Source organism: Lissotriton helveticus, chromosome 3_1 (genome assembly GCF_964261635.1).
Source record: "Lissotriton helveticus chromosome 3_1, aLisHel1.1, whole genome shotgun sequence".
NCBI classification, from domain to species: Eukaryota; Metazoa; Chordata; class Amphibia; order Caudata; family Salamandridae; genus Lissotriton; species Lissotriton helveticus.
Window position 1 is genome coordinate 61,950,807 of NC_136061.1, and position 15,596 is coordinate 61,966,402.

Below are 15,596 nucleotides of genomic sequence, written 5' to 3' on the forward strand. Positions count from 1 at the left end.
GCGTAGGCACTTTTTCAGCAAATTCTCTTTTTGTCTTTGTACAACATTGGTTGCTATTTCTGTAACAACAACAACAAGATTTGAAGGGGATGCCTAATATTCTAACTGGAAACATTTGCCAGCCTGCTCCCTGGCTCCTCCACTAACTCTTATGATTTGCTACAAAGGAACCTACAACAAAATAATTTATTGTGAAAACAATCAATATAAAAGCAATAATCTCACTATGAGAAGTAATGTAGTTGAACTCTATGATCTTTCCTGTTCAATAATGATGTTTTGTTTGCTTTGCCAGGCTGTACCCTGTTATTCCAACTAATTCCAGGGTTTCTACTGAGAAAGACATAAGTATCGGAGAATATTATTTTCCCAAAAACGTAAGTCTGCTTTTCCCACTCACTCTTGGTGCTAGACTCAGAAGCATAATACATATGGGATATGTGGGCATTTGTTGAGGACTATGGAAAGTTGTTGGATAGGTGTGTGTCTTTTGAGGGTTACATGACTGCCTATTGAGGCATATAAGGGGTCTTATGAGGCCTAGGTGAGGGTCTGGTGGTGGTTATGTGAAGGCCTTGTCAGGCATGTAAGGCTCAGCTTTGGACAAATAAGGACTATTTGAGGATATCTTAAGGGGTATGTGAAGATCTGTTTGAGATGATTCAGGAGTCATTTGCGACTATCTGAGAGCTAAGTGATGAGAATGATATATGTAGGGTTATACCTCGGTCAGTGGGTAGATATGTGATGGTCTGTTGCGGGTTATATTAGAGTAAGGTGTGATGATGGCTATGTGTGTTGAAGGTTTATCGAGAGCTATATGAGTGGTAGGGAGTGTATTTGATGGTGGGTAGGTTAGGAAGGCTGTTTTGTGGATTATATAAGAGTAAGTTGACTATGTATAGGTCTATTGATAGTATGTTGTTGTCAGCTGCAGTCCGTACAGGTAACATCGGTGAGGCCGGATAAGGGGGGATTTCGAGGGACGATGCAGAGGGAGAATTAAATAAATAATGCATTTTCCCTCTGCACGGTCCCTTGAAATCCCCCCTTACACAGCCCCACCGCTGTAACCTGCACGGACCGTGGCTGGTTGTGGGGAGGGCTACGAGTTGAGGGTTTGTAATGGCTTACTGTTGAGAGGCATTTAAGTGTCAAAGGAGGGTGTGCTTAAATTAGGGTAGATTGCATTGAGGCCTGTGAGAGTTGAAAGGCTATGACTGTGAGGGTTTGTTGACAGTTCTATGAGCAGTCATTTGGCTGATATTTGGTAGTGTTTTGGTGTGTGTTTGAGGACCTATTTGCAGATCTGTCATTTTCTGTTATGTGGGTTTGTAAAAGTCCTTGGTGGTCATGAGTGTCTGAGGCTGGATATGTGGCTGTTTGGTGAATAGACAAAGTGAGAGTCAGTCAATGGATATGTGGTAATGGTTTGTGGGTTGTTTTAGAGAATATTGTGTTGCGAGCTGTGTAAGTTTGGTGGTCTGTTGAATTCATTATGATACTCAAGTGGTGGGTATGTGAAGGCTTCCTTAGGGCTTTAAAAGAGATATTCACTGCATATGTGAACGCCTTGTGGGGAAATTTGAGAGTCAATCAGTGGATATTGCTGGGGGACATAGGAGCTGTAGGTCAGGAGGTTAAGTGATGGTTTGAGAGGGCAATATGAGAGTTAGTCAGTGAATATGTAAGTGTATGCTGGATTTTATATTAGTGAATGTTGTGCTGAGGGCTATTTGAGTGTAAGATTGCATTTTGTTATGTTAAATGCTATCTGATTATTGTTTTGTTATATCTATAGGATAGTCAGACAGTGGGAATGTGATGATCTTGTGAGGACTGTAGTTGAGTCAGTTGGTGATTATGTGAGTTTAGGGTCCATTGGTGATTATGCGATGAGCTGTTGAGACTTACTTGAGCAACTAGTTGATGGATATTTGATGGTCTGTTGGGACTGGATGAGGATATCTTCAGTGATATGTGAGCTTCTGTTGGAAGCTATGTGATAGTCCTTTGTAGCGATGTGAGAGTCTGGCAAGGACAATATGCGGTATTTTTGTTGGCTAAATTAGAATCTGTCGGTGCATCTGTGATAGTTTTGTAAGTGTTGTATGTTAGAGGATTGATTTGTGTTAGCATGTTTGTTTGGAAGGGTAGATGAGTTGATGGTTTGTTGTTTATTAGGTGAGGTGCTCTTGAGGGAAACATGAGACCTCTGTGGCTGTGGGAGGGTTATATGAGAATTGGTCTGAATATTTCATGGCTTGTAGGGCCTAACTTAGATATGTTGTGTTTAAGAATATGGAATAGTCTGTCAGGGCATTTAAGAATCTAGCACTATGCAAAGGCCTGTGCAATGATCTGTTGTAGGCTGGTTGAAGTTCTCTCATGGATTATGTGAAAGCCTTATGTGAACTATGAAAGGATCAGTTGTGGACTATATGACCGTCAGGTAAAGCTCTGTTGTTCTTATTTAATAAGCAGAATATATATTGGGTACCCATGTACTATGGTTTTATAATGCCATTGGGTGGTGATAAACTACAATGCTGAAGAATGAGTGGTATGGAAAAGTCACCTGAACATCAGCCAAGCACAAATTGTGCCCTCCATCTGTAGAAGAGACTGCTGATTATGTTATATCCTGTCATGTCATGTAATGTCTTGTAATGTTGAGTGTGCATTGTTACCTGGGAGGGTATTGTGGTGCTGAATTTGTGTGATTCTAGCTTTGTCAGGAGCAGGCTGAGGAGTGGTTATTTGAAGAGTTTTGTTGGTGTTGCTCAGGAGCGATTTGAATATTTTCCTCTGCATCTTCAGAGAGTGGAAGCAGGATGCTGTGGCACCGATGGCATGTGTGGTAATGTCCAATTTTCTGTCTATGATGAGCCTGATGTTCCTGGCAAGGGTACTGGGGGTGGTTCCTAGTTCAGTCAGCCACCAGTTGGAGTCCTGTGGTGCGGTGTTCTTGTTGCAAATCACTTCTGTCTTTTCATTGTTGAGTTTGAGACAGCTAGACTTTGTCCAGTTGGTGATTTTAGTCATGCAGGCGTTAACTTGTGCTGTGTGTTGGGAGTCTTATCCAAGAGGGAGAGTATGTTGCATGTCGTCGGCATAGGAGAGGATGTCAATGTCGTAGGAGCGGATGACACTGGCTAGAGAGATCATGTATACATTTAAGAGGGCTGAGAGACAAACCTTTTGGAACTCCAAAGATGAGGTTGTGGGTGTCCCAAGAGCAAAGGTAAGAGTAAGGGGCAAGGATTACTGCTATGAGTTTTACCAGTAAGGAAAGAGCAAAGCCAGCAAAGAGCAGGTCCTTGGATTCCAATCTTGTGTAGGCGTCAGATCAGGATGGCATGGGAGACTGTGTTGAATGCTGCAGTGCAGAGGGGTCCAGGAGGATGAGGACTGTTGTATCTTGTGAATTAATAAATTAAGTACTAAAGCGCACAGCTACTCCAGCCCAGTTTCATGTGGATTTAATCTGTAGTGACAATGAATGCTGTTTCAGTGCTGTGGTTGGGTTTGAAGTCTGACTGTGTGGTGTTGGTGGTTGCTTAGGTGGTTGGTGAGGCATCGGTTGATACGTTTCTTTAAGACTTTGGCCAGTGAGGTCTGTAATTTGTGAGTGTAGACCCATTGGCGGACAGTTTCTTGAGTAGTAGGAGAACTGTGGCATTTTCTAGAAATTAAGCTTTGAGGAGCTGTAGGAGTGCTTCGCAGATGTGTTGGTGTCGTCTGGTGAAGGCATGATGGGGCATGGGTCCGATAGGACCCCAGAATGGAATGCCTTCATGATGAGGACAATCTTGTCCATGGTGATGGCAAGCCATGCAGTCAAGGTTTCCTCTTTGGTTGAGATGGCTAGTTGAGTTGTGAGGTCCTGTTCAGGAATGAAGTTGCTGTTTTTGGAGGTTATCTTACTGTTGAAGAATCCTGAGAGCTTGTTGCAGAGGTCCTGTGAGGGGATGTTGTTGTTGCAGGTGGTAGTTGGTGAGAGGACATCTTTCACAATGGTGAAGATCTCTTTACTGCTGTTGGGGCTGGTGCCCATTCGGTCTGCAAGTGTGGTGTGCATGGGGTTCTGGATCTGTTGGCGGTAGCATCTCAGGGTAGATTCGATGTCCAGAGTCATTCTCATATGCTCTAGATGTTTGAAATGATGCATTTTCATCCTGAGTTCCTCTGTGTACCAACCGGCTTGCAGTCTGGATTTTGTTGCTTTTGCTGCATTTGAGGGCGGCCAAGGTGTCGGCTCATTTAGTGATCTAACTGTGGCACTTTTGATGGTTTCCGGCAGGCTGTTGGTGTGTTTGGGCTAGGGTTTTTGAGATAGCAGTGATTCAGTTTTTCTCTGGGATACTGTTCCTGTTCCAGCGGGCAGGTCCAGTGGTGGCTAGTCTATAGTGGAGTGGGATGGGGATGCTGACTCTGATAAGGACACCTTGTCCAGTTGATCAGTGATAGCTTGTCGACTCCAATGTTGTTAAAAGAGGTAAAAATCAGGTCCAGAAGATGTCTGGTAGAGTGTGTGGGTGCAGTCACGTGTTGGATGAGGCCGAGATTTCAGAGGTTTTCTAGCAGAGCTGTGACTTTGGATCTGTGGATGTTCAGTTCTCTGAGAAGGATGAAGGGGCTGGAGTCAATGTTGAGGGTCGCAGCATAACCTGTGATGGCACTGGCGAAGTTGGTGCATGGTCCTGGTGATCTATGGATGAGGTCTCAGTGCACGGTGAAGTTGTTTGTCATGTAAATGTGAATGTAAATGTGTTTGTATTTATATAGCGCACTTCTACCCAGAGGTCTCGTAGCGCTGTATTCATACCGCTGTGGAACCCATCCTGGCTTTCCTGTGAAATGTCCACTCCTGGGCACCCCCAAGGTGAAGCCAGGCATCCAAGCGCTGCTGGGGCCGTTGTGGAGATTAAGCAAGCTATTGCCCAGAGTCACAGAGTGGGACCCATGATTAGAGTAGGCACCGAGGCGAGAATTATCAGGTCCGGGGAAATTGAGTCCAAGAGCCGCCGAGGCGGGAATGGAACCCTGGTCCCGGGCCAGACCTCTGCATCAGGGTCTGCCGCTCTAACCATTGAGCCACCTAGCTGGAGGATGGGAAGCAGCTGGTGGCATCCTTGAAAATGATAGCGACTTTGCCACAGGACATGTACTGATGGTCCTAACTGGCATTCTTTTAGTTGGTGGTGATGGTTGTAGCAATGTCAAGGGCTGATGCCAGATTCAGCCAGGTTCCAGTCAAGAACAGCAGATCCGGGATGTGCATGTACCATGTCTCTGTGGCATGTTTGATAAGTAAGCAGGTGTTGAAGAGCATGCATGAGACTGTGGAGTGTGACGTGGATGATGACTGATCCATGTGAAGGTGAGAGCGGGGCAGAGGGTGCTACTGGTGTGGGCGTGGCTAGTATAGGGTGTTGGGGATACCTGAGAAATTTCATGAGGTGCAGGAGAATGCTCATTTATTGTTGCACAGTGCAGCAGCAGTGCGGTGAGAGGCGGCCAGGGTTGAGAACATGAAGGCCCACTGTGGTTCGGAGGAGAACAGAGTGCCTAGCGCTGGCCATGAGCAGGTTGCGAATGGGTGCAGATGCGCTTGCCTTTGGTGTGTCTGCAGCGTGCAGCCTTCATTAAGTTGGTCCTAGGAGGTGCCAGGTAGAAAAAGAGCAAATGAGGTAAGGGAAACTGGTAGAAAGAGCAACAAGACAAAGATTTTGGCCGACAAAGGACTAAAGAGGCTAAAAAAGAGGCCACAGAGAGCTAAAGTGGCAGCAATGGAAGAAAAAGAGCAAACGAGGTCAGAGAAGTGGGCAGAAAGAGCAAAGAGGCAAAAAAACTCTGGTAATTGGTGACAGTGCGAGCACACGTGATAGGCAAACTGGCAGAAATGAGTGAGAGTGATGAGTGAAACTGAGCAGGGATGAGTGGGGTCTGAAAGGGCCTTGCCTGGTTGAAGGACCGGGAGCAGGTATATCCTAGGTGGGCGCCAGGGTGGCATGTGCTAACCTAGCTCTCACAAAGGACTACTTATAATGCAACCTAGGACCTTTGTAAAGCTTAGCAGAGTTCTACTAATAACTGGGGAAGCCAGGATAACTTAATTACAATACAATAGGTGAACTCTAACTCCTGCACCAACAATGGTGGGAGTAACCAGAGATTACATGACTGCTTGGTCACATGGGGCAAGCAACAGTCTTTAACTACAGCTGAAACCACACGTCTTTAGTGAATCTCTTGCCTAAATCAGAACATTTCCAATGGGCTTTGGGGTATGCCCTGAACCGGTTTCATGTCAACATATCGATCTGCAGTAACATCGACTACAAGATATCACTCGCCAATATTGTCGTGGCAAGCATACATAGGGGGTTCAGAGCTATTTTTCTAACTCTATATATGCTTATCTTAGCATTGTTGTGCAGGTTGATATTTTAAAGTTGATATTTTTGGTAGAACACTGATAAACATGTCCAGGAAAAATTAAATCTGTATATATTATTATATATCTAGAACGGCTTGGGCCTACGGATGGATAGTAATATTTCTGAACGTTTACATGAAAAAGTGGGCAGGGGTGGGACAGAGTTAGTGGTAAATATCAGGTGTAGCTGACTCTCTCCCAATCTATTAGTCTATCGTCTGTAATGATGTGTTAGAAGGTCAGATCTTCCAGTGGGCCAATGTGACTCAGTTTCCAGGATACCCGCAATGTGTAAGGTCTAAAGGCTTGAATAGTTGTTGTATTTAATGTAAAAATATCTGAATTGTGGAGCAAGTGCTACTACATGCACTGGAAGCTTCTTCTCGTCTGAAGAAGCTGCTGGCGGACTTACCTTGTACATATTATTCTGTTGGTAGAGACCGCTCTTTCAGTGAATAGTCCTCAGTAACACAGAGTCCTCAAATGTCACTTGGTCCACAAATTAGAGTATTTTCAGAACTGTCAAACTCTAAATCCAGCTGCAAGGTATCATTTGGGTCAGTCTGAGGCACACACTGATGAAGAGACAGGGAAGTGGCAAAGGCTGCGTTAGTTCAATGCATAGTTTGCAAGAAGGAATAGTCATAATGGGCCCATGTGAAGCCTGGGTTCTCCCTCTCACTTTGTTCTTTCTTTCCACAGACAATGTTCACCCTGTGCCACTTTGCCCTCTCTAGAGATGCAACCAACTTCCCAGATCCAGACCGGTTCCTGCCCCAGCGCTGGCTGCGGGATGGTGGCATGAAGCACCATGCCTTCAGCTCCATTCCCTTCGGGTACGGGGTCCGAGCCTGCATTGGCCGGCGGATCGCGGAGCTGGAGATGCACTTGGCCCTCTCGCGGGTGAGTTAAACCATCAAACTCTCATTACCTGTGTCAGGCGCATCCAAACAATGAATCTGAAGGATCTTCATATTGCCTGAGGCATCAGGAATGTTGTTTTCTCAGACTAAAATATATGATGAGGTGGTTTTGACCCATTCTGATATTTTCTAGGTGGCATGTGCCCTTCTACAGCACATATTGTTACTAGTTTTCCTTTAGATAACTAGAGTTATCCATAAAATGCCATTTCCAAGAGTTTGATTTTGGATATGATTAAAGCCTCAATGTATCTTCAGTAAATGCATGCCAAATTAGTTAAGGGCTATTAGTGCACTTTTTGCTAGACCCCAGCATTACCTTCACTCTTGTTATTATAGAATATTAATTGCCAGGACCATATCTTCATTTTCACCTTTCCCCAAATTATACCCTATAAATGTCTCCCGATTGATACACTTGCTCCCAGAATTGTTGATCCCTTTAAGTCTCAATCCTCTCAGCTCCACTGTGAAACATTTACAGTTGTATTTACACTGACCAGATCCCCACATAAACTCATGGTGCATACGTTGTGTACATAGAACCAAACGCAGATTTTTTATTTATTTTTTTAGTTTACAGAGTTTTATATAGCGCGAACTTCACCCGAAGGTATCTCGTATCAGAGCACTTTACTGGAGCACCAGTTGCGTTACACGAGGACACATTCATTTTTTTTTGTTAGGCACGGGGAGATTAAGGGCCAGATGTAGGTAGCCAAATACCGGTCGGTAACGGCCGATTTCGGCCATTACCGACCGGTATTTGGCTTTTGACATGTAGGTGGCTCGGAATTTACAGAATCGGTATATTTACCGATTCGGTAAATTTACCACTTCGGTATTTTTCCGAATCGGTAAATATACCGATTCTGTTAATACATATGTAGGTGGCACAGTTTGCAGTGCCACAGGCCCTTAGGATTTCTTAATTTACCACCCAATCCTATTGGGTGGTAAAATACCGAATTCCAGTGTACATGCACATCTGTACATGTACACCTATGCCATGTGACACACAGGCATGCCCTTAGGGCACGTATGTGTGCCACATGGCACACAAGCCTGCAATTGGGGTGCTACAGGGTGTCAAAGTGACCCCCGTTCCCCCTGCCAGGATTCGGTATTTACCGATTCTGTAAATACCGAATCGGTATTTCCCATTGATTCCTATGGGCTTCAAGGCCCATAGGAATCAATGGGAAATACCAATTCGGTATTTACAGAATCGGTAAATACAGAATCTTACAGATTCGGTAATTGAAAAATAAAAATTACCTACATCTGCCTACTTCCAATTTACCTACTCTTAAATACCGAATCGGTATGATTCGGTATTTAAGAGTAGGTAAATTGGAATTACCTACATCTGGCCCTAAGTGATTCGCCCAGAATCACAGGATGTTCAGCGTCGTTGCCGAGACTCGAAACCGGTTCCCGAGATTCGAGGTCGACCGCCCTAGCTGTTAAGCCAACTCCTCTCCCCAGATTGACTCATTCACAAATTGACGTAGTCTGACAGATTCCGAGCATTTCCAAATTTACCAGCCTACCAGAAGCAAGAGCTTGTAAGGTATTCTTCAAACCTGCCAGTGTGCTATTGTTTCAGGGTGTCAAACATCCACACATCTTTCATCTCTCCTCCAGTATTGGGCGTTTGAAATACATTTCACAATTTTCTGGAAAGACATAAAAGTGAGAGAATGTCTATATGAACTTATTAACTCTAGTGTTAAGCTGGCTCTGGGAGGATTGAGAGACTGCCAGGTATGTCTTTTTATTATCAATGTGAAACTGAAGGCCATACATTTGGAGCAATCCCTAGTGTTCACTTCCAGCTGACCATTGTTGTGTCTGTTTCATCCTGCAGATAATACAGATGTTCGAGGTGAGACCTGACCCCAAAGGGGTGGATGTGAAAGCCATCTCTCGCATCGTCATGGTAGCAGACAGGCCGATTGACCTACAGTTCGTCCAGAGGACCACGGGCAAGGAGCAGTAGCCACACATAGTCAGCCATTATGAATTCTTCTGTAACCAGTGGGGCCTTAACTGCACCTGCCTCAATTCTTTGCTGAAAGACTTTCTCAGGGTTTTAACAGAAATTCCTTCATAGAAAACTGATCTACACTAAAACTTTGAAGGTGTCTAGCATTGTCTTTTCTCCTTCAATTGAATGCGCGGAGCCCCCTGAAGCTTGCTGGTATTTCTTTTTTGAGAAAAATCCTTACTCTGATAAGTGAAAGCACAAAACATGGAAAATATCTGAAATAAACATATTCAGCTTCAGTTTCATCAAGAATTTTGGATAACCTGCCCAGAATTTTCCTCCCAGCTGTGATGCTCTGTTAGAGTTGTTCTCTGTGTCTCTTACATTTCTTTTCTCCAAACAGGATTTGACACCGAAGGACTTTGTGTCAAATGGCCAGATTTGTACTGAGAGACAGTTTACAAATAGGGGTGGGCATAAATCGTAAAAAGAATTGTTGCGTGATTATACAATTGTACCAAGATGCATATAGCACTGACAAATTACCAGTAAGGTCTGTTTGGATAAAAATTCAACTCGAAAATTCAATTTTGAGTTCATTTCCGGTTGATCGCACTAAAAACAAGCCTGCTTATTTTCGAATTTGTAGTTTTGTGCTAAAAAAATGACCTGAACGGTCTACTCGGGTAAAACATGTACCTAAAGTGCTACTTGCATTAAAAACTTACCGGAATAGATTCTTGCATTCAAGTATGTGGCGTAATCACCGTAATTTCTGTAAATATTGTTACACAAAGTTACCATTATTATAGCAAATACTCTAATGTAATAAAAATGGCTCCAATGTAATAAAAAATTTCCCCAGGCCTATTTGGAAAAACTATTTGTGTTGTAAAATCTCCAGTCACAGGACATTGCGACCTACTTAATGAATATTAATGATTAATACATTAATTTTAATTAGGCAGGTTGATTTGCCATCCCCTTGGATTGGCTAAAATTACATGTATGGCGACCTACAAGGGATGTTTTTTTTTAATGCAACCAGTGCTAACAGGTTAAACAAAACAAGCATTTGCAATGCAATAGGTCTCGCATTATTAAAGTTTGAGCTATTGGCATTGCTAAATAATGCAACACCAATCGCTTTTGTTGCAGTTGGTGTTGCAATATTTAGCAATGCCAATAGCTTAAGCTTAATTAACCCGAGACCTATTGCATTGTAAATGCTTGTTATGACTTGAGGTCTATGATCGCTTTCTATGCTACCCCGTATCATCAAGTCCAGACAATGTTGGAATAAAGGTGTAGTAACAAACAAATAGTCTTGGACGGCCTCTCAAAAGCTTGAGTGAGCAGTAAACTTTATTGGTATATACTATTTTTTTTCTGACATTGAGGGCTCTTAAGTTTGTTCTTTCCAATACTTGTATCTGGGATAGCCCAGGTATGGTTTTGCCTGACACACCATTCATTGTTCGCTTGGTCATATAACATATTATAGTCAAAATCATCTATTATTATCATGTGACCACAAAGGAATTCCTCTGACATCTTCTGGATTAATTCTAGTATTATGGTATCATGTTTGTTTTGAGTTCCAATGTGGGAGGAATATTATAAATTATATAATAACATTGTGGACTTATCAGTAATATCCTAATTTTCCAGTTGCAATATCCGGACATTACAGCTCCTCCTTTACTACTGTGCTGTATTTAATTCCATTTTCGTATCGATGAAGGAAAAAACTGCCCCCTTAAGGGGACCTTGGGCCCAAGTTTTAGCTAGTCTTGAGATCAAATCATTAAAATCCATCTACATACTTGGGTCCCGTCAGATATGTCTGTTGGAGGTAAATAATATAATTGTGAATGAACTCACGAAGATCTGGTTATTCATTGTATTTTTTCTTAAACAACCCTCTCCCACCCAAAAAAAATTCCGGGACAGCCTACCAAATGTATGTTTGCCACAACTGATGCTGTTCCGGACCATCTGCGTGAATAGATTGACAGGTCTAGGGCACAGGTTAACTAACTAGTTCCGCTTCTGGCTCATTCCTATTTCTTGGATCCAGTATCTACTGTGCTTTGGCTTTTCATGCTTTATTGATTTGCTGCATTTTGTTCCTGCATTCTTAAGGCAGCTGCTTTCAGTTGTGCTTTAAGATAGCAGAAGATATATTCGGCATGGTAACATTTTAATAATTTGAGCTTGATTTCCTTTGTTGATATTGAAAATTCTTAACATTTCTTGAGTAGAATAATAAATATGGAGGTAAATACCCTGGAAAATTTTCCTTGATCGTGCAATCTTTATGGTCGAGAAAATTCACCCAATGGATTCTGTTCTGGGTTTCACATTGTGCTTTATAAATAAGAATCTTAAAGCAGGCCCTTTGTCCACTGTAATGACCAATTAGTGATGGAGAGACTGCTTTCTATATTTCGGCGAAGGCCTCTTCGTAACACACGTGAACATGGATAAAGTGCTCTTAAAGGGGCCATCGAGTGTAGAGCGAAACAGTTTCTTTGCCAAGCCCTGCAGGTTTATCAATGACCAATAGCAAAAAGTCTAAGATGTTGCTTGTTTTGATGATGTCAGCGGTGGTTATGAGGTCCACTTAACATCATTCACTCTACGGACCCTTTAAGATTGGCATTTCCCATTTGTGAAACCGGTGACACATTACAGTGGTCCTCCCGCTACGTTCTTAGCGTGCCAGTTAAATGTCAGATCTTTTTCCTCTTATTGAGCAATGTGGAGATTGCATCAACGAAACTTTTTTTTTCCTGCTTCCAATAAGACTAAATGATTCTTTCTGCAAGTACTGATCAGCCGATATTCATTCAGTCTGATAAAAGCGGTACAGACTCGTAAATCACGCCATCATAGCTTATTATAGGGAGCATTCACCAAAACAGAAAGGCAATATCTAAAATTCAATCATCGACATTCTTTCAACAAGATATTTGTTGTTTTTTCTTGACTTGAAACATAACCTAAAGAAGATGATTAAATATGGGTAATGCATATTTTAAAAAAATCTCGGAGGCAAAATTACAATTGGTTACTCTTTTTAACACAAGCACCCGGAAAGCTCTTGGCCGGCCGGCCAATCCGCTCGCGGCTGACCGGAAGTCCCGCCTCCCCAGGTCCGCGAGCTGCCGGCGCATGGAGCGCCCTGCCGTCCGGTGTAGCCCGGGTCCCCAGGAGGGGGCCGGGGAGAAGGAGGAGTGTGGCGCCTGTTGCGGGGCTCCTCTGACCTGAGGGAGCCCCGATTTAGATGGAGACGCGCCGTGAGGAGCCCCGCCGGAAGAGCGCAGTTGGTGAGTGGGGCCCAGGGCTGATGTAAAGTGCGTGCGTGCCTGTTTGTATGCGTGGGGGGGGGGGAGTGTGTGCGTGTGTGCGCGAGGGAACGTGTGTGCACATGCGTGACTGTGTGTGATTGAGAGAGAATGCGAGGTAGGGGATAGTGTGCCTGTATGTGTGCCTGTATGGGTGCTGTATGCCTGCGTGTGCATGCGCGCGCCTGTGTGTGTGTGTGTGCGTGCGTGCATGCAGAGAGGTGGGGGCTGCCTGTGTGTGAGCAAGGGCTTTGCGCATGCGCAGCGGCTTTGCGCATGCGCAGCTACCAGACGCTCGCTCCCGAGGTCAAATCCGACGCTCGTAACACTTTGGTGTCCACTCTCCTGAAAACGGATCACATTAGTTGTCGAGCTGACAGCATTCATGCTTCGCATGAATGCTAACGTCAGCTCGACCTAAACATATGCTGTTGTAAAAAAAAAAAAAAAGTCTCCCTTTTCTAATGAGGACAATCCTCCCCTATGCACATCATATTTCTTTTAAGGATGCAGTAGCATTTCTGTGTTTTGCTACTGAAATTGCAGTTGTAAACCACTATTATATGTTATTACACTTCACCCAAAATAGGAGATGCCCCTTTCACATGCCCTCTTTATCATAATTCAGAACGAGTTTGCAAAATGCCTTTCACGACTCAGAAAAGATTTTTCCTAGTCACAAAAGAGTTTCCCAGTCAGATGTCATTTTGCGGTCACAAACCCTGTGTTTTTGCAAATTGCAGTTTGTATGACGCAAAATACTTTGGTACATCCAGTCCTTTATTTTGTTTTCAGTTGTAATCGATCGTCCCGTATGCACAAATAGGTAACAATGGAAAGCTTATGCTCTTCACTTTCCTTGTGTTCCCAGTGTCATAGTAACCATTCTTTAAAAACCACTAATGATGTATTAGTGCTAAAAGACTACCACTACTAAATACTGGTGAAAGATAGTTGCATTTACTCTTGAAAAACGCAATACCACTTTTATGCACAGAAAAGGTCAACAGTAGCACAAATGTGGAAGTCGGCATTTGAATTCAAAGCAGAATTTATAATAATTATTCAACAAAGTGATATAACAAATTCTGTCTCCTCTCCCTGACGCTATAAGACTTTGGCAGGTTTGATCTCCTGTACGCGTCTTTATGTAGAGGACAGATGTTGGAGCCGAAATCGTGCTGGACTTTACACTTCCATTAATTCAGCCTTTTTAGATTTCACCTCTTGCGCTGTGCTTGTGAAATCTATTGTTTTTAATATATCTTAAAAGGGACTTACATCCTGCGTTCACTTTTTATTGGTTCGTTTGCATGCCAGTTTTCTTTCCTCCGTTTCTATTGGCTGTGGCCTGTTCTCCCTTCTGTGTCTCTCCTATCAGATTCCCGTGGCCTAACTAATCATCCCCATCCGGGTTGGAGGTTCTAACTTTTTTTTGGGGGGGGGGGGGGGGGGGCTTATGATGCATACCGTTTACTGATAACATTTTGTTATCATTCAGTGTAAGCACTTGATATTGCTATATTTTATTGTTAAATAGGCAGTCAGAATTGAAGTTACCTTTCAGTTAAAGGGGGCTTGATTTAAATGGTGCAGTGGTGCAGGGGCCAAAAGCAAGAGGGACCCCTCTAAACCTTTCTAATACACAGACATTCACAAGTGCCGTTATCTAGCAGGCACGAAGGTCATGATTACAATTGTGCAGCGGGTGTAGTGACACCGGGACCAAAAGCTCTAGGGACAACAATAAACACCTAATATTTCTATATTTCACTAATAAACAGGCAATCACAAATGCAGTTACCTTGCAGGCAATAGGTTCATGATTGAAATGGTGCAGCAGGTGCATTTGCACCAGTGCCAAAAGTTGTCATATCTCCTCTAAACATCAAATATTGCAATATTTTACTACTAGACCGGTAGTCACAATTCCAATTGCCTCACAGTTGAAAGGGGCATGATTTGAATGGTGCACCAGGTTTGGTGGCAACGCGGACAAAAGCTCTGGGGATCCCACTAAACATCGATCATTGTTTACTACTAAACAGGCAGTCATAAGGGCAGGCACCAGGGTCATGATTTCAAAGGGTGCAGCAGGTGCAGTGGCACTGGGACCAAAAGCTCTAGGCACCCCACTAAACACTGATTATTTACTATATTTTACAACCAAACAGGGAGTCACAAGTGCAGGTAGCTCGCAGGCTCTAGGGTCATGATTTGAATGGTGCAGGAGGTGCAGTGGCACCAGTGCCAAAAGTTGTCAAACTCTGCTAAATACAAAATATGTCTATATTTTACTACAAAACAGACAGTCACAAATGCAGTTATCTTGCAGGCAGTATGATCATATTAACAATGGTGCAGCAGGTGCAGGGGCACCCGGCGCAGAAGTTGCCAGAACTCCTCTAAACACCTGATATTGTCATATTTTAGTACTAAACAGGCAGTCACAATTGCAGTTACCGTGCAGTTAAAAGGGGCATGATTTGAATGGTGCAGCAGGTGCAGTGGCACCATAGTCAAAAGCTCTAGGCAGCCCACTAAACAGCAATTATTGACATATTGCAACTTATCTTGCAGGCTCTAGGGTGATGATTTGAATGGTGCAGCAGGTGCAGTGGCACCAGGGCCAAACGTTCACAGAACCCCTCTAAACACCAACTGCTCACAAGTGCAGTTGTCTCGCAAGCACTAGGGTCATGATTGAAATGGCACCAAGGCCAAAAGTTGTCATAACTCCTCTAAATAACAAATATTGCTCTGTTTTACTACTAAACCAGCAGTCACAAATGCAGTTATCTTGCAGGCATGATTTGGCTGGTGCAGATGTGCAGGGGCACAATGCCCAAATGTTTTCAGGACTCCTCCAAACACCTAATATTGCTATATTT

The 15,596-nt window shown here is 43.4% G+C and overlaps 1 protein-coding gene across 1 annotated transcript in view; it reads left to right on the forward strand.

Moving 5' to 3' along the window:
* Positions 1–10,423, forward strand: part of LOC144822105 (sterol 26-hydroxylase, mitochondrial-like) — a 96,426-nt gene extending 86,003 nt beyond the window's left edge. Inside the window, exons 7-9 of the mRNA XM_078679230.1 lie at positions 296–377; positions 7,145–7,345; positions 9,236–10,423. Of these exons, the coding sequence (XP_078535356.1) occupies positions 296–377; positions 7,145–7,345; positions 9,236–9,367 (415 nt within the window). The 3' untranslated portion in view covers positions 9,368–10,423. The remainder of the gene's footprint in view (positions 1–295; positions 378–7,144; positions 7,346–9,235) is intronic.
* The last annotated feature ends 5,173 nt before the right edge of the window (positions 10,424–15,596 follow it).